Consider the following 21,592-nt stretch of genomic DNA (forward strand, 5'->3'; position numbering starts at 1 on the left):
GTCAGATGGTTACTAGACTTATTGGGGTGATCAATCTCATAATGTAAAAATACAAAATCACTATGTTGCACACTTGAAATTAATATAAACTGTATGTCAACTACATTTCAATTTAAAAATTAAAAGAAAAAATATATTTTCACAATACTAAAAATTGATTAGTGGTCAATGCAAAATGAAAATAATGGTTTAAACAAGGATAGGCCAATTGCTGCTGAGATTCAAGGGCAATGACAACTAAGAATTTGTCATTGGATTTGACAACATGGAGTTCCCTGGTGATGTGGACATGAGCAGTTTCAATGAATGGTGAGGACAATTTATGATGACAGAGAATTAGAGAAATCCATTAATCCATATAAGATATATAAATATTCAGTATGCCCATGAAATGATGTTCAACCTCATTACTCATTCAGTTCAGTTCAGTCGCTCAGTCGTGTCCGACTCTTCGCGACCCCATGAATCGCAGCACACCAGGCCTCCCTGTCCATCACCAACTCCCAGAGTTCACTCAGACTCATGTCCATCGAGTCAGTGATGCCATCCAGCCATCTCATCCTCTGTTGTCCCCTTCTCCTCCTGCCCCCAATCCCTCCCAGCATCAGAGTCTTTTCCAATGAGTCAACTCTTTCCATGAGATGGCCAAAGTACTGGAGTTTCAGCTTTAGCATCATTCCTTCCAAAGAAATCCCAGGGCGGATCTCCTTCAGAATGGACTGGTTGGATCTCCTTGCAGTCCAAGGGACTCTCAAAAGTCTTCTCCAGCACCACAGTTCAAAAGCATCAATTCTTCGGCACTCAGCCTTCTTCACAGTCCAACTCTCACATCCATACATGACCACAGGAAAAACCATAGCCTTGACTAGACGGACCTTTGTTGGCAAAGTAATGTCTCTGCTTTAGAATATGCTGTCTAGGTTGGTCATAACTTTCCTTCCAAGGAGTAAGCGTCTTTTAATTTCATGGCTGCAGTCACCATCTGCAGTGATTTTGGAGCCCCAAAAAATAGTCTGACACTGTTTCCACTGTTTCCCCATCTATTTCCCATGAAGTGATGGGACCGGATGCCATGATCTTCGTTTTCTGAATGTTGAGCTTTAAGCCAACTTTTTCACGCTCCTCTTTCACTTTCATCAAGAGGCTTTTTAGTTCCTCTTCACTTTCTGCCATAAGGGTGGTGTCATTAGAGAAATGCAACTCAAAACCACAATATGATACCACTCTATAAGTAAAGTGCTGCTGCTGCTGCTAAGTCGCTTCAGTCGTGTCCGACTCTGTGCGACCCCAGAGACAGCAGCCCACCAGGCCCCCCCGTCCCTGGGATTCTCCAGGCAAGAACACTGGAGTGGGTTGCCATTTCCTTCTCCAATGCATGAAAGTGAAAAGTGAAAGTGAAGTCGCTCAGTCATGTCCTATCGAGTGCTAGGATGGCTCTAATGGAAAAGTGAACAGTGCAAGAGTAGGAGGATGTGGAGGTATCACATTGCTTGGGGGAATGTAACATCAGCTTAGGTGGAGCTGGAAAATAGGAATAAAAATAAATGAGAAAAGGATGGAATATGAGAAGTTTTATGAAGGACAACCCAGTGGACCATGGTAGCTAACTGGGTGTCTAGCCTGAGGGAGAAGGAGTCAAAATGAGTGAAATTATGATCCCTGTAGATCCAAATCATGCTTCCACCACTTATATTTGGGAGAAGTTGCATGACATATTTAACATCTCTGAATTTTATTTCTCCATCTGTACAATGTGAATTTCTACCTGAGAGTATTCTTAAAAGTCTAAATGAAAAGCTTCTGTAAAACCTATTAAATAAATTGATGAATAGTAATACAAAGAGGGAATTAATTTGATGGCAGGATGCTGGTACTTACACATTCTTTTCATAAGATTAATGAACTCAAATAAGACCCAAGAGGGAGAAGCATCTCATCTCTGAATGTCTTGTCTGCACCAGAACACAGGGTTCCTCATTCCCCATCTCCTGACCACCAAGCCCCCATTGTCCACTTAAGAGAAAATTCCTCTTTCAACCAGCAGCTGCTCAAGCTATCATTAGGATGAGCTCATTTTGAGTCGGAGCACCTGAGTCAGAAAACTAGGATCCTTGGCAGAGAAACAAATGGAAGGTTTCTAAATATTCCAGAAATCCAAGGTCTTCAGTGACCATGTACTATGCTGTGCTCAGTCATGTCCGACTCTTTGCGACCCCATGGACTGTAGAACACCAGACTTCTCTGTCCATGGCATTTTCCAGGCAAGAACCCTGGAGTGGATTGCCATTCTCTGTCTCAGGGATCTTTCCAACCAAGGGATCAAACCTGTGTCTCCTGCATCTCTTGCATTGGCAGATGGATTCTTTACCACTGAGCCACCTGGGAAGCCCTTTAATGACTATGATGAAGGGATAAATATGACTATGGAATTATCCAGTGTTGGATTTAAGGCTTTGCTCTGTCACCAATTAGTTTGGATGCCAATTACCTGTCCTGCAAAAATGGAGATAATAATACCTACCCTAGAGGATTCATGTAAGAATTAGAAGAAAATATTTCTAAAGTGCCTGTGACAAAACCTGGTCCAATACAGGCATGGAAGCCCAGTTTCCTTCCCTTTTTTGTTTTGTTTTTTGTTTTTTGTTTCCTGTTTCAGGTGAAGTGAGAAGAGACACTGGGTGGTAGAATCTTACCCTGCCCCTGGGCTTATGGGCATTGATGTCCAGCCATGACCAGTCCCCCGGGAAGCCAGTGTGAGGATGACATATTTCACGCCCTCTGCTTTATGCTCAGCCAGTGGGGGAAGATGTCATCCCTCCTGTTCCTCTCTCACCCAGCCAGCCCCCCACCAGCACTGATTCATAATGCTCAATCCTCACAGGGACTCTGCCCAGCCCTTTACTATCTGAAGTCAGAGGTAAGGTGGCTTAACTGAGCTGTGAAGGGAACAAGCCATGGCATCTCATGGCACTCAAGTGAGTCCACCTCTGACACAAAATCTGAGACCAAGGGAGGGAGGAGGGAGGAGGGTTCAGGATGGGGAACACATGTATACCTGTGGCGGATGCATTTTGATATTTGGCAAAACTAATACAGTTATGTAAAGTTTAAAAATAAAATAAAATTTAAAAAAAATAAATAAAAAATAAAAACAAAATCTGAGACCTAAGGCAGGAGGCAGGGGCTTCCAGAAGGTAAGGACCCGCAAGGAAGGGAAAAGCTCCCATACACCATAGTGCAGACTGCCTCAGGACCTCAGACAATGTGAGGCTGAAGGTGGGGTGGGAAGCCCCCACCTCAGACCTCCAAACCAGGCAAGGTCATGGGAGGTCATCTCACCCACCGTTCCTTCTATGTGGACTCACCACCAGGAACCTTCAGCAGCCTCGGTGCTCTGAGTCTTCAGTCTACCGAACCCCCAAAGGAGTGGAAGGAAGAATAGCTCATACCCTGAGTGCTTATCTCCTTGTCCCTGGCTCCCACAGCCCATCAGCCTCCTCTGGAAGCCCCAGGTGAGTCCAGCAGGAAAGACTCATGACCAACCCTGGGCAGACTGTGGCAGGGGATTTAGTTAGGTCCAAGGTGTTTGATAGAGTCAGATGTGGGAGAGACCATTTCCAAACATTTGGGATCCAGACATACTTTGTGAACAAGTAGTAGGATTTCAACAAGCAGGGTTGGAGGCAAGTGAGAGGGAGAGGAAGCCATCATTCCAGGCAGAAGGGTGTGAGTGAGCAAAGAGGAGGTTGACCTAGGAACTGGGCCAGCAGGACTGACGGGTCAATGAAAGAGGCAGGTTCAGGCCATCCCATAAGCTCCATCTCTCACACCCCTCACACCCCATGATAGGAGGGTGAGAGGACATCACACTTCAGTCTAACCTCCAGTGCCCCTGTCCCAGATGGGAAGGCTGAGGCTTCTTTTCTAAGACAACTCACAACTTTGCCCAACCAAAGTCATTCTCTGGCCTGGGATAATATCAATTCCTCTACCATTCTGCAGGAAGGTGGTCTGGGGGCCCATAGGCTGAGGCTAAAGCTGGGGTCCAGGTTACCACAGGTGGCCTGGAATAAAGGCCCATACCCAGTGTACAATGTGCAATAAACTCACACACATGGGCACCCACACATAAACACACAAACACACACACACACTCACACACACTGCCCAACGCCTGCAAGGAAGCCCTACACAAGGTACAGTGGAAGCCTCAGCCCAGTCCTTTATGGATTCCCACCTCCCCACGCTTCCTCCCAACTCTGCATCCAGGCCCTGCCTCCCTTCGCTGGGGTGTAATCAACACCTCTACATGGTCCCCTACCTGGGCTCGTGTTCTCAGAAAGGCACACATCAGTCACACAGCAGATGCTGTGGGGATTAACACAGTCAGGAAGGTCCCCTTTGGGAAGCTTCAGGAAAAGAAGGGTCAGGAGTTGAGTCAATGGCAGAAGAGTGCTCATCCCTCAAGTGTGAGGATCCTGAGTAGGAGGGAAACATAGGGAAACTCCCTCTGACTCGGCCACGTGTGTCCAGCGAGTTGACGGCATGAAGATCAGAGGAACACAGACCAGGAGCAGCTGGAGCTGGACTAGAGCTGGGAGGGGCAGAGCCAGCAGAGCTGGACCAGAGCTGCAGGCATCAGGAGCAGAGGAGAGATATCCTGGGAATGCTGATTCTTCAGCTTCTTCCAGTGATGTTACCTTCATGGCCTGCGTGGCTTATGGACCTCACTGTAGATAGGAGTCAGATGCCCCTTTTCTTTCAGATGTTGCTCACTGATACCCTGGGAATGCAAGACAAAAGGTTCCTGGACCAGCTGAGAGACAGAAAGGCCCAGAGGAGCCAGCATAGACCCAGTGCTGCTGAATACAATGCTCCCAGCACTACATTGATCCCAGTTTTACCCTTTCCTAGTTAATACTGTGTTGTCCAGAAAGAGAAGCAGTGGGGCTGGAGTTTGACAAACCCAAGCCCGGACAGTGAGGGACCCAGGAGAGCACAGGCTGGACACGGCTCCCAGCTCTCACCTCGTGCGTGTCCTCCTGAGACTCGGGCTGGCTCGGCCGTGCACAGAGGACCCCACAGCCATGGTCCCTGTCATCATCCTGCAGTCCTGTTCCTGAGTCATTCACAGAGTGGAGCCTGAATCTCAGCCTGGAAAACCTGTACCCTCCCCCACTGCTAGGAACTCCAGTGACATGATGGCACCCATCATCCCCTCTGCAGAGAAGTTCATTGAGCTGCAACATGCAGAAGGAAGGGAAGGGCTCAGTGAGGGAGGGAAGGGATCTGTGCCATGAGCAAGAAGTGCAACCTGCCTCTTCCAGTCTCCATTTTCTCCTTCTTCTCACATGTCTTCCAAACAAACAGTCCACCTGGGAGGATCAACAGCATAGCCATGACAGCACCTAGGATGCCTCCCACTAGAGTGATGTACGAACCTGTTTCCATCACACGGAGGGAGTGAAGGACATTAAGGTAAGAGAAAACATGAGACAGCCACTGCTGAGGGGAGACAGAGAGCAGGGGGAGAGGCCTTCAGGGTCCTAGTTCAGAAACTAAAGGGGAAGAAGCCTGGCAGCATCATTCATTCAACTCCTGCCTCGTGCAAGGGATACTGAGATGAACAAGACGGGGGGAAGACTAAAAAAACACCAAAGTCTGCCAGCCGGAGGGACTACAGTGCAATGGAGGTTTACACCCTGAACACAGGTCTTCATGAAGGGCATCCCAGAGGAGGTGATGCATAAACTGAGTCTTGAGGGAGGAGGAGGAGTTTGTTAGTTATTCAGGGTGGGCACAGCATTCCAGGAAGGAGGAGCATCATGTTCTGGGAATGTCTGTCAGATCATCAGCCCTGGCAGGTTGCCATCACCCCAGTGCTGCAGGCAAGAGAGGGACAGGACAGGAAGGAGGCAAGCAAGGAGGGTCAGAGGGAGAAAGAGTCTCTCTCTAGAGAGTCTTATGGATCATGCTGAGTTGCACTTTATCTTACTCCAGGATGGGGCTGAGTGTAGGCTAGCAAGGAGTTTTAAGTGATGCTGACTTAAAACATCACCTCCCCCTCACAGCAGCTCATAGAGGATAGGTTAGAGGGGCAAGACTGCACACAGGACACCAGGTCATTCATTCATTCAGTGAAATACTGTGAACCAATTTGTCACATGCTCTTCTTGGGATAAGGATTCAAAAGGAAACTATGCATGGCCCATGCGTAGTTCCAGGCTATGGAGGAGACAAATCTATAAACAGAGCACTGCTACTCAGTGTGGGGTGGCCATGGAACATTCTTTTTAAAAAAGGGAATGCCTGAGAGCAGAGGGGCTTCCCTGGTGGCTCAGACAGTAAAGAATCTGCCCGCAATGCAGGAGACCCAAGTACAATCCCTGGGTCGGGAAGATCACCAGGAGAAGGGAATGGCAACCCACTCCAGTATTCTTGCCTGGAGAGTTCTATGGACAGAGATGCCTGGAGGGCTACAGTCCATGGGGTCGGAAAGAGTCGGACAGGACTGAGTGACTAATACTTTCACTTTCACTTTCTGAGAGCAGAATGGTCACACCACCTGCAGGCTCCTGTGAAAATGAAAATGCGGGGCCTCTGGCTTAAAAATTACTTAAAATTTTATGATGACAACTGCATAGCTTTAAACCAAAGAGGGGCCCTTCTACATCCAAGATCCTAAGTGACAACACAGGTCACATGCCCAGGAAGTAGCAATGCCTGAGGGAGATCCTTCAATAGGAATAAGTTAGGAGGTGAAGGACAAGAGTAGAGGAGCTAATGGAAGAGGAAACAGCATTTCCAGAGCTCAGAAGCCAGCAATAGAACGTTCCAGAACTCCAAGCAAGCCGCTCAGTGTGAAGTGTGTAAGTGAGGACAGAAACACGGGCAGAGGAGCTTCTGAGCCCTGAGTCCTACAGGAGGGCACTGGGTCAGATCACACAGACAACATAGAACAATGACACATCTGATTTCTCTCCCAAAAGACTACTCCAGGCACATGGTAGGCGATGCACAGGGGTGAGGAAAAGTACTGGGAGACTGCTGCCTGGACTAACAGGGATAACGGGTGGAGAGCATGGGTGAGGGACATTTAAAAGCAGAAGCAAATTGGCTCTGCTTCCCAGGCTCCTATATGGGGTGATCCAGTGGAAGGAGTGCTAATAACACAGTGGGAGCAAAAGCCCAGAGCCCTCACCTCAGAGGTGCACTCACCATGCAAACAGACTTCCCCCAGGTCTAAGGTGGCAGTGTTCTGGTCCACCTGGTTGCTGACCACACAGGTGAGGCTGGCATGGGGCTGGCTCAGGAACAGGTTCACAGTCAGGCTCCAGGAGCTGGGGGCTGGTCCTGGTGTCCCACTCCACGCCAGCTCCCTGGGAAGGCCCTCGCTCTCCCAGGTCACATTCAGGTCCTCTGTGTTCCCTGGGGCCCTGCAGTCCAGGGTGACATTGCACCAGCCTGGTGTGATGGACGGTGACTCCAGCAGGATGTGGGGAAGGGGCGCAGGTTCTGGGACGGGAGGAGCAAAAGAATGGAGCTCACATGAGTGGAAAACATTCCATTTCTCTCTTTCTCATCCATTATCTCACTGAAGCTCTGCAATCTTCCCTGTCAAAATGATGAGTGCCTTTTCCAGATAAAAGACAATTTGTTCACACCCCAAATATATGGCAATGACCATAGGAAGGGAACCACTGAGGTATGCCCTATGTGACCTCACTGGACTAAAGAAAACTTAAAATTCTTCCATAAGGAAACTAAATGGTGGACCTCACCTTCTAGAACCCATTATTTATAGAAACTGGGATGTTTCCTAGAAAGGAAAGGTTTGGGAACAAAGGATTTGTCCTGTTCAGAACCATTGCCCTACTTCTCCTGCTCAGATGATGCCTGGGACTGCACAGCCCTTGTGGAGCACTGACATCTGTGCCGGGATGCCAGAAGCAGAGATATTTCTGAGCCATGAAGAGGTGGTGACCATGAATGACAGCTCCAGATGTGGTCAGAACATGCCATTAAATCTGAGGTCCACACAGGCAGAGAAGTCACTGATTGACAAGTCAGCCTTAGAAATCAAATGAGGGGACCTCCCTGGGGGTCCAGTGGCTAAGTCTCCACGCTCTCAATGCAAGGGGCCTGGGTTCCATCCCTGGTCGGGAAACGAGACCCCACATGCAGCAACTAAGAGTTCACATACTACAACTAAAGATCTCATGTGCTGCAATGAAGATCAAAGATCCTGCACAACAAGTAAGACCCACCACAGCCAAATAAATAAATATTAAAAAAAAAAAGAAATTACATGATGAACTAAAGCTGCAAAAGGCACTTTCATAACAGATATTTCCCTATGCAATAAAAACTTTATGGAAAGAAAGTTTTGATCAACTGAATTTAAATAAACTTAAATAAGCTTTCTTCTCTAACTATTAAGGCTTTTAGAGCTGGACTTGTGGAGTCTTTGTGGGTGAAGCTGGCCTCAGGCTGGTGCTCAGTAGGAGAGAGGGCAGGAAGCTCTAGGTACACATGAATTTCCAAACTGTGATCAGCAAAACAGTGTCCTCACCCTTTGATCATACATCTCAAAATCTGTGAGGATGGCAGAAAGGGAATGAGATAATAGCATTTAGGTTGTTAATAAGCTGACCTTCAAACAGAGATTATTCTGAATTATCTGGATGGGCCCATTGTAATCACAAAAATCCTTTAAAATAGAAGATGGAAAGAGAGTAGTTCAGAGCAATACAATGTGAGAAGAATTGGTCCCACTGTTGCCAGCTTTGAAGGTGGAGGAAGGTTGTCTCGAGCCAAGGAATGCTAGCAACCACTAGAAAGTGGAAAAAACAAGAACACATTTCTGCCCTGAAGCCTCCAGAAAGGAACACAGATGTACCAACACCTTGTCTTTAAAAGCTCTGTGAGACTGCGTCCAACTTCTGACCTACAGCCAGGTAAGATAAAACATTTTTGTTGTTTTACCCCACTGTTAGTCGCTCAGTCATGTCCAGCTCTTTGTGACCCCATGAGCTGTAGCTTTCCAGGCTTCTCTCTCCATGGGATTTCCCAGGCAAGAATACTGGAGTGGGTTGCCATTTCCTTCTCCAGGGAATCTTCCCAACCCAGGGATCAAACGGGGTCTCCTGCATTACAGACAGATTCTTTACCATCTGGGCCACTAGGGAAGCCCTGCTGCTGCTGCTGCTGCTGCTGCTGCTGCTGCTGCTGCTAAGTCGCTTCAGTCGTGTCTGACTCTGTGCGACCCCATAGACGGCAGCCCACTAGGCTCCCCCGTCCCTGGGATTCTCCAGGCAAGAACACTGGAGTGGGTTGCCATTTCCTTCTCCAACGCATGAAAGTGAAAAGTGAAAGTGAAGTCGCTCAGTCGTGTCCGACTCTTAGCGACCCCATGGACTGCAGCCTACCAGGCTCCTCTGTCCATGGGATTTTCCAGGCAAGAGTACTGGAGTGGGGCGCCATCACCTTCTCCAAGGGAAGCCCTACATCTGTGTTATTTTATGCCACTAGTTTATAGTCACTTATGATAGCAGCAATAGAAAATTAATATACAAATCAAGTAAACTAAGTCCTAACAAAGAATGATAATTGTTATGAAAAATGCATTTCCTCCAAATTTTTATTCTCCTTTCCCAAGATACTGAAGTGATTTTATCCCTGGTATGAATCTCAGCTCTGCTCACCATTTGTGGTGAACCTACTTACCCTAATTCTGAAGAGAAAATAGGATATGAAAGCTGGTGTCTAGAAGGGATCCTGAAAAATGGGGCCTATGTGACTCTCCTAGCACAAAAGAAGTTGGGAAGCCATGGTGAGGAGGTGTCACTCACCATAGACAGTGAGGTGGAAAACCTGGGTAAGTTCTAATCCTCCAGTGAAGGTGGCTCGAGCCTGGTAGTGCCCACTGTCCTCAGAGGTCAGGTACTCAATCCTCAGGGATGTTACATTGGGCACATGGACCCTCTGCTGGTACTTGTCCTGAAGGCTGACCCACATACGAGTGTCTGCCCCATGACGTACTCACAGCAGGACTCTGTAGTTTGGCTCAGAGCCAAAGCCCCGTGAGACCTCCTCTGGTTCAGCTTCTTGCTTCTTGATCATATGAATCAACACAGAACCTCCTCGGATCCCCTGCAGAGGAACGTGGGCTCCAGAACTCTGCCACAGTGCTGAAGACGCCTAGGGCATTTGGAACAGGAAACATGAGTATTTTCAAATCAAGAACAAATGAGGGATGATATGGGGAGGGAAGTAGGAGGGGGGTTCAGGATTGGGAACACGTGTACAACCCGTGGCAGACTCATGTTGATGTATGGCAAAATCAATACAATATTGTAAAGTAACCTCTAATTAAAATAAATAAATTTAATTTTTTTTAAAAAAAAAGAACAAATGAGAAAGCCATCTTTCTAATGAAATCTACCCAATATGTTCTCTTGATTCTTGGAAATCAATTAGTAAAATGAATTTAAAGCAATTCTGAAATCAAGTCCTGATTCTAGAGAATCGTAACACTGAACATGTTACTTAAACTTACTAACCTTCTGTTTCTTTATCTGCCTCATGATAATGGTATGAATTAAATAACAGATCAAATATCACTCAGCACATTTCCAAGCACATACAGCGTATAACCATAAGAGGCAGCTTCTAAAGTCCCTCCTTCCTCGTGTGTACACCCTTGTGTAACCCCCTCCCCTGGACTGTGGGCTGCACCTAGTGACTGGCTTCTAAGGAACAGACACGGCAGACCTGATGATGTCACTCAGTGATACTAGGTTGTATAAAACTGTGACTCCCATCGCAAGAGTGATAGTATCTGTGAAGAGTTGGTCTTGAGGGTGGCAGTCGAAGTTGTAGAGAAAAGGTCATCCTTAGCAAAACCTAAGTGACCATAGAAGAAACCTTCCTTTCTCTTTACACCTGGCCTCTTCCTCGGGCATCAAATCACAGACCCTGCACCTTGGACCAGCTCATCTTCCTCAACAACAAATTCCTAAACTGCTCCCCAAAGCTCAGCACAGGCACCATCCACAATTGTACTCGCCAAGAAGGCACACTTCTGTGTCTCAAAATGCTAAAGACCTGTCTCTCTTTCTTCTCCTAAAAAATGGAACAAGATAAGAGTGCTAACTCTCATTACTCTTATTCAGTGGAATTCTGGAAGTGCCAACTGCAGCAATTAGGCAAAACAAAGAAATAAAAGACATCTAAATTAGAAAACAAGAAGTTGTTGCATAACACAGGTAGCTCAGCCAGATGCTCTGTGACAAACTAGAGGGGTGGAATGGGGGAGGCGAGGGAGGGAGCTTCCAGAGGGAGGGGATATACATTTACTTATGGCTGAATCAGCGTTGTTGTACAGCAGAAACTGATACAACATTGTAAAGCAATTATCTTTTGATTAAAAACAAAATTTTGAAAAAAAAAAAAAATGGAAACTACTCACACAACATCTTTGTAACTAAGGGAGAACTCACAAGGAAATCTTTTTTTGATGACCTCTTTCACAGGTGATTCACAGTGATTTGTCTTGGAAGGAAAGTTATGACCAACCTAGATAGCATATTCAAAAGCAGAGACATTACTTTGCCAACAAAGGTCCGTCTAGTCAAGGCTATGGTTTTTCCTGTGATCATGTACGGATGTGAGAGTTGGACTGTGAAAAAGGCTGAGCGCCGAAGAATTGATGCTTTTGAACTGTGGTGTTGGAGAAGACTCTTGAGAGTCCATTGGACTGCAAGGAGATCCAACCAGTCCATTCTGAAGGAGATCAGCCCTGGGATTTCTTTGGAAGGAATGATGCTAAAGCTGAAACTCCAGTACTTTGGCCACCTCATGCGAAGAGTTGACTCATTGGAAAAGACTCTGATGCTGGGAGGGGTTGGGGGCAGGAGGAGAAGGAGATGACAGAGGATGAGATGGCTGGATGGCATCACCGACTCGATGGACGTGAGTCTGAGTGAACTCCGGGAGTTGGTGATGGACAGGGAGGCCTGGCGTGCTGCGATTCATGGGGTTGCAAAGAGACACGACTGAGCAACTGAACTGAACTGAACTGATTTAAAGATGTATCTGAAAACATGTATTAATTTAAAAAGAAGAAGAAAACACAAATGTTGTATTAATTTAAAAAGAAGGCTCTGGTCCCTGCGGCTGGTGGCCGAGCCGTGGGTCTCCTCCTCCACCGCCGCCATATTGTCTGTGTGAGGAGAGGGGAGAACGGCCGCCGCAGCTGCCGCTTCCACCCCAGGAATATCCTGTCAGGTATAATGTCAGTGAATGGGAAGAAAGTTTTTCACATGGATAGAAACCCGTATGATGGAGGAAAGAGTGCGTCTATAACACCGCTGGAAGATTTATACAAAAGATTTAAGATACCCGGAGCTCCACCAGCATCCATGGGCAGAGGAAGAGACTGGAATGTTGACTTAATCCCCAAGTTCCTCATGGCAAATGGTCAGCTAGTTAAGATGCTGCTTTTTACTGAGGTCACTCACTATCTGGATTTCAAAGTGACTGAAGGGAGCTTTGTTTATAAGGGAGGAAAGATCTACAAGGTTCCTTCCACTGAAGCAGAAGCCCTGGCATCTAGCCTAATGGGGCTGTTTGAAAAACGTCGATTCAGAAAATTCCTGGTATATGTCGCCAACTTTGATGAGAAGGATCCTCAAACTTTTGAGGGCATTGATCCTAAGAAGACATCCATGAGAGAGGTGTATAAGAAATTTGACTTGGGCCAAGATGTTGTAGATTTTACTGGTCATGCCCTGGCACTTTACAGAACTGATGACTATTTAGATCAGCCATGTTGTGAAACCATTAATAGGATTAAAATTTACAGCGAATCTTTGGCAAGATATGGCAAAAGCCCATACCTTTATCCACTCTACGGCCTTGGAGAACTGCCACAGGGATTTGCATGGCTAAGTGCTATTTATGGAGGTACCTACATGCTGAATAAACCAATTGAAGAAATCATTATGCAGAATGGAAAGGTGATTGGTGTAAAATCTGAAGGAGAGATTGCTCACTGTAAGCAGCTCATCTGCGATCCCAGCTATGTGAAAGATCGAGTAGAAAAAGTGGGCCAGGTGATCAGAGTCATCTGTATCCTCAGCCACCCCATCAAAAACACCAATGACACCAACTCCTGCCAGATCATTATTCCACAGAACCAAGTCAACTGGAAGTCAGATATCTACGTCTGCATGATCTCCTCTGCACACAATGTGGCCACACAAGGCAAGTACATCGCCATCGCCAGCACAACGGTGGAGACCAAGCAGCCCGAGAAGGAAATCAGACCAGCCCTGGAGCTCTTGGAACCAACTGAGCATAAATCCGTTAACATCAGTGACCTCCTTGTACCAAAAGACTTGGGAACAGAAAGCCAGATCTGTATATCCCGTACCTATGATGCAACAACTCACTTTGAGATGACCTGTGATGACATTAAGGACATCTATAAGAGGATGATGGGATCCGAGTTTGGCTGAGGAAATGAAGTACAAGAAAAATGACATCTATGGGGAAGACTAACAGCAGAACATGTTATCATCTAATTAGGACAAACTTAAAATTTGGCAAATGATGCATAGTGTATGAATTGTAAGGCCTGCTTTTGTAATCAAAACTGAGAGATTGCATAGCACTGTACCAGTAAATATTCCTCCCCTTTCTAATATCATATATTAACTTGTTTTCATGGAGTGGCTCTTCCGAATTGGCAGGTTCCCACGTTCTGTTCAATTTAACCAATACTGGCTTGTGTTTTCTAGTGAAGGATCAGTTTTAAAACCTTGTGATACTGATACAGAGAACTTGATACAGTATTTGTATCTTTTAATCAGTGTAGCCTTTGCAGTTATGAGCTTCCGCTGTTCAAGAGCTGGGTCAGTGCAGCTTGCGTGCCATCTTCAGCAGCTTGCGTGCCATCTTGTCCTCTTGACAGTGAGGAGGTTTAGAACTGAATGTCTGTAACCGGGAACAGCGTCCCTCACTCCTCCCCACCCCTTTCCGTTCACCTCATGTGTCAGGACAGTGCCCACCCAGCCCAGCCACAAGCTTTGCGGGGAGCTGCCCATGAGAACAGGGTCCTTTGTCCAAAGGACACAGCTCTGGGAGCTGCCTCAGTCCTTGAGGGTTTGCTTGCAAACATAGCTCTCTGTCCCGCCACCCCAGAGATTAGGCACTTATTTACTGCAGGCACCTGGAGTTCTGTGCAAACTTCTCATGCACAGAGAAATGTTATCTGGTGTAAGAAATAATAACAGGGTGCCATTCCCATGCTCTCAAGATTTCTTGTGGCTGTTTGTAAGATGTATAGGTCAACAAAGAAAATGTTAACTGTCTTGTCTTTCTCACGATCTCCTGTATAAATATAAGATGCTGAATAAAGTCAGTGTCAGACTGCGTCCCTTCGTGGAGACGTGTCTGAACCTCTCAACCCCATCTTTGTTGTAGATTTCTCTTGCTTTAGTTTCTTTTCTCAGCCCCGCCGTGCACATTCTCGGGACCTGATCGACTTTGCCGGCTGGCACTGACAAGCTTGGTTTACATGGGCCTCCAGTTCTAACCAAACTCCAGACTTGGATAGTCTTTTGGAGGAAGCGTGTGTGCGGTGTTTTAACCTATTAAAACTGATGAGCACAGAAGGGAAAGAAACCCATCACAAAGCAGGTAAATGTAGGAGCTTCTTCTGTATCCCAGATGTGGCTTCTTCAACGGGCCAAGCTGCAGCACAGTATTGATTTGACAGAACCTCTGCTTCAGTGATGTCTCCAAATGATTTCTGTACTGCAAATAAAGCCAAACTCTGGAAACCAAAAAATAAATAAATAAATAAAAAGAAGAAGAAAACACAAATGTTATCTCTAGCAGGGCAGCCTAGCTATATGGGGGTGAGTTTACAGACATATTAACTAGAATCTAGTGTCCCTCAGTCAGGAGGGCAACTTTTCATGGGACAAATGGGGGAAACTTTTATGCATTGAATTCTGTCCCCCAGAAATGATATATTTAGGCCCTAACCTCCAGAACCTCAGAATGTGATCTTATTTAGCAATAGGGTACTTGTACATAAGGGCTTCCCAGGTGGGAAGAAAAAAGAATCTTTATTCTTTAGATAAAGAATCCATCTGCTATGCAGAAGATGTAGGTTCGACTGTAGGGTCAGGAGGATCCTCTGGAAGGAAATGGCAAACCATTCCAGTATTCTTGCCTGGGAAATCCCATGGACAGAGGAGTCTGGCAGGCTATAATCCATAGAGTCGCAAAAGGGTCAGACATGATTTACCAATTAAACAACAACAACCTGTACATGTAGTCAAGTTTAGATGAAGTCATTACAGTGGGTCCTTATCTAATTGGCATCCTTATTTTAAAAAAAGAAAAAAGGAAATCTGGACACAGATACAAACAGTTTTAGAAGGAAGACAATGTGAAGAGACTTGGGGAAAATGCCACGTGAAGATGAACAATTGCTGTGATGTGTCTACAAACCAAGGAGTGCCAAAGATTGCCAGCAAACGCTAGAAGTTAGAGGCAGCCAAAAAAAACAGTTCCCTTTGTTATGAACTAAATGTTTTCGTGCCCTCCAAATTCATATGTTGAAGTATGTTGAAGCCCTAACCACCAGTGTAACTGTATTTGGAGCTGGAACCTCTGAGGCAGTAATTAAAGTTAAATTTGGTCATAAGAGTGGGGCCCTGATCTGATAGGAAAAGTGCATTTATCAGAAGAGACATCAAAGGGCTGTCTCCCTCTCTCTCTCTCTCCCACCCCCCCCACCCCCCTCTCTCTCCGCCCCCCCCTTTCTCCCTCTGTGTGTGTGTGAGTGTGTGTGAGTGTGTGTGTGTGTGTGTGTGTATGTGTTTGTGTCTCTCTCTCCACACTGAGCAAAGGTCACATCAGCACAGCAAGAAGGCATCTATCCACAAGCTGAAAAGATAGCTCTTATCATAAATCAGACTGGCCAAAAACTTGCTCAAGGACGTGTCAGCCTCCAGAACTGTGAGAAAATACGTTTCTGCTGTTTGTCGCCCAGTGTTTGATATTTTGTTATTGCAGCCCGCCTGGAAGGGTGGCACCCAGGAACTACATGTTGGCACTAGGAGGGCTTCCTGGGACCCAGGGCTGGGCTTTTGACCAGCAAATCAGGCATGAAACAGACCTGGGTTCAAGCCCCAGACCCACCCATTACTGCTGAGTGATTTTGGTAATTTCCTAAACTATCTAAGCCTTGAGTTCCTATATCTGAACGATGGGGTGAGAATCATGAGTATTCCTGGAGTTCCTGGGAGGTTAAATAAGATGATACATAAAAAGCACCCAGGAGTAAGTATTTAGTTGTTGTTATCATTACATCAGGATTACTGTTAGATGGATTTTGATGCTTTCACTGCTTGGAACAAGAGGTAGCCCATTCCCCCATGAACACAATTTCAGTCACTACATTTCAGGAGCCCCGTCAGGTACCAAGTATCTAGTTATCCACAAGACAACCATCAAAACTGGCAGTTACAGATGATTATCCCCATTTGAAGGATAAGGAAATTTCATCACAGATACACTGAGTGGTTTTTTAATTTATTTTATTGTAAGCAGATTATAACTTCATATGGTTAGAAAAGGAGAAGATGTCAAGATTGAAAATAAAGTTTCTCCCCCATCTCTGATTCTTACTGCCCAGTTCTCTTTCCCACGGTTTGGCACTATTGCCTGTTTTTTGTGTACCATCCAAAGACAGTCTATGCATTTACAAACACAAATGTGTATCTGCACATACATGAACACACTCAGCACATGCTGTTCTGCTCCTCACCTTTTCTCATAATAGCACACACAAGAGCCCACTCCGGGCCTCTACGCTTAGAAGCCACTCATTTAATGGCTGCAGATGTTCTGGACTGCTTCTCATGGATAAAGTTGTTTCTTTCCACTACAAACAGTGCTGCAGTGAACATCCTTGGCTTTGAGTCTTTGCCCACATGGTGTGTGTTATTTTGGTGTTACTAATCTTTTAGTTGTTACTAGAAGATTTTGGTGTTACTAATAGGTCGAAGCATGTACATCTGAACTTTTTTGATGGATACTGTTAAATCACCATCCAAAGAGTGTTCCTATCTACACTTCTACCAATAATGTTTAGGTTTCCCACCAATAGACAACGTATAATGATGAAACATGCTGCCATTTGCCATTAATAGGGAAAGTTATATGTCATTACAATTTTAATGAGCATTTCTTATATAAATGGTATAGTTCATTATTTCAGATATTTAAGTCATTGTATGCCCTTTTCTGTGAGCTGTAAACAGTCTGCTAATGTCCTTTAACCACACTTATTTTTCTTCTATTAGTTTGTAGAAGTCAGATATATTTTAAGAAAACTAGGTCATTGCTAACATAAATGGTACAATTTTTTTTCCAGTTTGTTCTTCAGCTTTTTCTATGGCTATTTGTCATGTGAATTGTTATTTTCATAGAATCAAATATATCAATCTTTTATGGCTTATTGTTTTAATATCTTGCATAAAAATATTGCAAAAATTTGTTCTTAATTCTCTCTTCTTTTCTTCTAGTACTTTTATGATTCAATATTTATGCTTACATCTTTGATCCACTGGAAATTTACCTGGGTTTGAAACTAGGTGATTAGGATATCAGAGCAGCCAAAGCTTGGACGTTAAAGTCATCAAGGCTTGAGTCAAGACCATCCTGTGTGGACTTGAACAGAAATATAACCTATCTGCCTTCAGCTTTCTCATCTGTGAAATGGGAATAGTAACAGCACTTCCATCATAGAATTATTATTAGAATTGAAGAAGAGAAAAGTTTTTTAATTATAGTTTTGTCCAAGATACATGCACCCCTATATTCATAACAGCACTATTCACAATAGCCAAAACATGGAAACAGCCTAAATGTCCGTCAATGGAGGAACGGATCAAGAATCTGTGGCCCATACACACAATGGAATACTACTCAGCCAGGAAAAGAATGAAATAACATCATTTGCAGCTACATGGATGGACATAGAGATTATGTTACTAATTACTTAATTACTAATTAATTACTTAATTACTAATTAAGTTAGAAAGAGAAAGACAAATACCATATGATGTCACTTATAAGTGGAATCTAAAATATGACACAAATGAACTTATCTACAAACAGACACAGACACACAGGACACAGAGAGCAGATCTGTGGTAGCTAAGGGGGAGAATGAGGAGAGACGAAGTGGGAGTTTGGCATTAGCAGATGCAAACTATTACATTGAATGGATATATAGACAGAGAATTGGAAAAGTTTTTTTTTAACATAATATATAGAATTGATGTCCATAGAATGGATAAACAGCAAGGTCCTATTGTATAATACCGGAAACCATATTCAATATCCTGTGATAACCCATAATGGAAAAAAATACAAAAAAGAATGTATATGTGTATATATATATGTACGTGAAGTGAAAGTCGCTCAGTCGTGTCCAACTCTTTGAGACCCCATGGAATTCTCCAGGCCAGAATACTGGAGTGCCTAGCCTTTTCCTTCTCCAGGGGATCTTCCCAACCCCGGGATCAAAACCAGGTCTCCCGCATTGCAGGCGGATTCTTTACCAGCTGAGCTACCAGGGATATGTATTTATAAAACTTAACCACTTTGCTGTACAGCAGAAATTAATACAATGTACATCAACTGTACTTCAGTTTAAAAAGAAAAGAAAAAACAAACCAAGAGGAAAGCTTACACCATAGTGTTTGATAATTGCTCCGTACATGTGAGCTGCTCCCATTATTATGATGATGACTCCTAAGCAGGCACTCCTGGGGTCAGAACCAGATGTTCCCACTTCCCAGGGTGGACCCTTTCCTCTGCACCAGCTGACCCTCTCAGGGGTCTCCTCCTGGGTGCAGGGATGGGCTCCATAGAGTCAGACACCCATGGGTGAGTCCCATTGGAAGCCATAGGGAGACAGAGTCCAGCCAGGGCCTCCTTCTTTACCAAAGCCCAGAGACTGAAAGGAAATTCATTCTGTGTCCACAGCAGCTGGAATCCACAGCCGCTGTCGACTCCCACGTCACCAAGTACCTCAGTATATCTGCTGCCAGGGTCAGCAGGGAAGATGGAGGGAAGGACAGGATACATGTTACTCCAAGCTTGGGCTGAAAATTTTTATATTATTGACTCTATTTGGTTTGGGCATTATCCCTTCCTTTCCTTTGTAATTATAAAGACATCATGTGTTCATAAAAACCTATTACATGGAATATGGAGTTGAGTAAAAGTTCTAAGTGTGCCTCTTCCCAAAAGTAAGCACTGTTAATTATATGTATCCTTCCACGCCTTTATGTTGCCATGAATACTGTAAACCCCTGTGAACACAGGATATCTGTCTTTAAATTCATTTCAGCATTCCTGATGTGATTTTTTTATTCTACTCTTCTTTAATAAGAGAAATAGAAGTATTCTTTAATAACACACTCAGTCAGACATTTAGAATTAATCTCACATTTAAAATACACAATTTTGGTACAACCATGGGCTCTAATCATAAGTATTTGTTTAATCTGGAGCTGAAAGAAACAGTCCTTGTTCCATAAGCATATGTGCATTAGGACTTGGATATAGCATTTCAGTCTCCAGTGTGCCTCATTCCTAAGGGATTTTCACCAGTAACTCTAACCAAGCAATGTTCGTCTTACTTCCCCTCAAGCTTTAAGTGGGAGTCAGCCCCAGGGAAACAAGGAGAAAGAAGTTGTCATTTTCTGCTGAACAGACAGGAACAGAAAGAGTCTGGCCAAGGCCATTAATTAGCGGTTTTTAAACAGCACAGCTGTAGCTTGCTTTCCTGAGGGTGGTTTGTAGACCAAGTTTTCACACACTGTGAAGAAAGAGGTGATGTCCTTCAGCAGGTGGTCTGAGCGCACTGGGTCCTGAGACACCTCCCAGGAGCAAAGGCAGAGAAAACAGAGGGCCAGGCTGGATTCCCAAGAGTGGCTTGAAGAGGAGCACCCCCTCACTCCTTGAAAGGCTGAGAAGTGACCACAGGGCCGCTGGGGGTCTTCTCTTTGAAGGTGCCCTAAACAGGCTCACCTGTTCGCAGTTCCTGTCAGGATGCAGGAATAGGACAGGACAGGATGAAGAGCCACAGCAGAGGCCTTGAAGTCCCCACAGGAGAGGCCTGTCGGGGGGAGGCACTGAATCCCAGAACATCACCATTAGAGGGACTTTAGAAAGGATCTGCCCAGGGCCCTCCTGTCACAGAGCAGAAGATGCCCCAGGGGGTGAACCTGTCCTGGGTCATGCAGGGCAGAGCCACACCTGGCACCAGGGATCCCCGCTCCCAGCCCAGGGCTTCTCCCCTGCAGGAGCTCCCACCAGCTCCCCACCCCGTTTCTGACCTCCGCAGGGGCTCCCCTGCCAGCACCGCTGTCTCATCACCAGAATCTGAGCAGCTTCTGGAGGCTCATCCTCCAACTTTCCTCCCCTGAGAAAGGGGAAGCAAGAACTTAAAAGCGGTTAGCAGAGCAGGGACTTCTGGCCAGCGGAGGGTTAAACAGCAGTCCAGCCAGAAAAGAAGGGAACCTGGGAGAGAGGAGGCTCAGCCCTCAGGCTACAGGAAGGAGCCACCCAGAAGCTGATTCTGAGCACCAGTTGTGGTAAAGATGGAAGAAAACTTAGAGAAGGAAGGCAGCAAGAGCTCTGTCATTTACAAAAGATCTAATCCTGCAGAAGGAAATAAACCACACTGAGAAAGGGTGTGGTTGTAAGTGAGGTGAGTTAAAAAATATATTTCAATAATATAAAATTTAAAATTCAACAACCAACATAAAATTGTGTACATTCTCTGACTCTTCCCACATCACCATACTAAGAAACAACGGTTCCCTCTCAACTAGTGATCAAATCCAACTGCATTTCTGTACTGGCTACTCTGTCTCCGTGTCTCTGTCTAGAATACACGATGTCACGGGCCATTTGTTCTCCAGGTCCTGTCAGCAGACACAGGAACACATTGAGTAAATGCTCCAATTGCTGTGGTGAGCGGGTCCCATAGAACAAGGACTGTCCTAACCAGCAGCTTCGGTATCTCTGGGAAATGATAGTGTGACTTGAACCCACATTCAAGCTTCCTTTCCCATTTCTCCTTCCAAACCTCTGCCCAGGAAACAGTTAAAGATTTTAAGAATGATAAAGACAAATACTTCAGCCACAGAATCACTCCCTCCCCACCCACCCCAACTGATGTTGAAATGGAACAGAACTCTATGGTCCTTGACCCCCTGCCCCCACCACATCCTCTGCCTGCCTTTTGTCTGTGGGAAACTTTAGCCAAAGAATGCTTAATCAGAAATGAGACATGCAGAAAACAAAGGAAAACAGTCAAAGGAGACCAAGTAATAATAATGTAGTCATTAAGCATACTCAAAGATCTTTAGTTCCTTCGCAAGGACTATAGATAATATTTTAAGCTCATATCCTGTGAGCTGACTTATACTGAAACCCCAGGTGGAGAAGTTAGTTACATGATGACCAGACTGTACCCATGACATGAGCTGCC

General features: G+C 45.2%; 1 protein-coding gene and 1 long non-coding RNA gene across 2 annotated transcripts; one reads left to right on the forward strand and one right to left on the reverse strand.

Annotated features, from left to right (window-relative positions):
• Positions 1-1,307: 1,307 nt before the first annotated feature.
• On the reverse strand, positions 1,308-14,250 carry LOC123465874. The gene is made up of 5 exons (XR_006641164.1): positions 13,682-14,250; positions 10,046-10,200; positions 7,219-7,515; positions 5,028-5,441; positions 1,308-4,783 (listed from the first exon to the last, which is right to left on the reverse strand). It is a non-coding gene; the product is annotated as an uncharacterized LOC123465874 (long non-coding RNA).
• Positions 12,259-13,937, forward strand: LOC102400507 (rab GDP dissociation inhibitor beta-like). The gene has a single exon (XM_044944188.2). The coding sequence runs from the start codon at positions 12,294-12,296 to the stop codon at positions 13,518-13,520; it is 1,227 nt and encodes a 408-aa protein (XP_044800123.2). The 5' UTR covers positions 12,259-12,293; the 3' UTR covers positions 13,521-13,937.
• Positions 14,251-21,592: the final 7,342 nt, after the last annotated feature.

This window comes from Bubalus bubalis, chromosome 6, assembly GCF_019923935.1.
Source record: "Bubalus bubalis isolate 160015118507 breed Murrah chromosome 6, NDDB_SH_1, whole genome shotgun sequence".
NCBI lineage: Eukaryota > Metazoa > Chordata > Mammalia > Artiodactyla > Bovidae > Bubalus > Bubalus bubalis.

Bases quoted from the DNA above. Each gene is read 5' to 3' on its own strand.
- LOC102400507 (XM_044944188.2), top strand. From the start codon at position 12,294: ATGTCAGTGAATGGGAAGAAAGTTTTTCACATGGATAGAAACCCGTAT.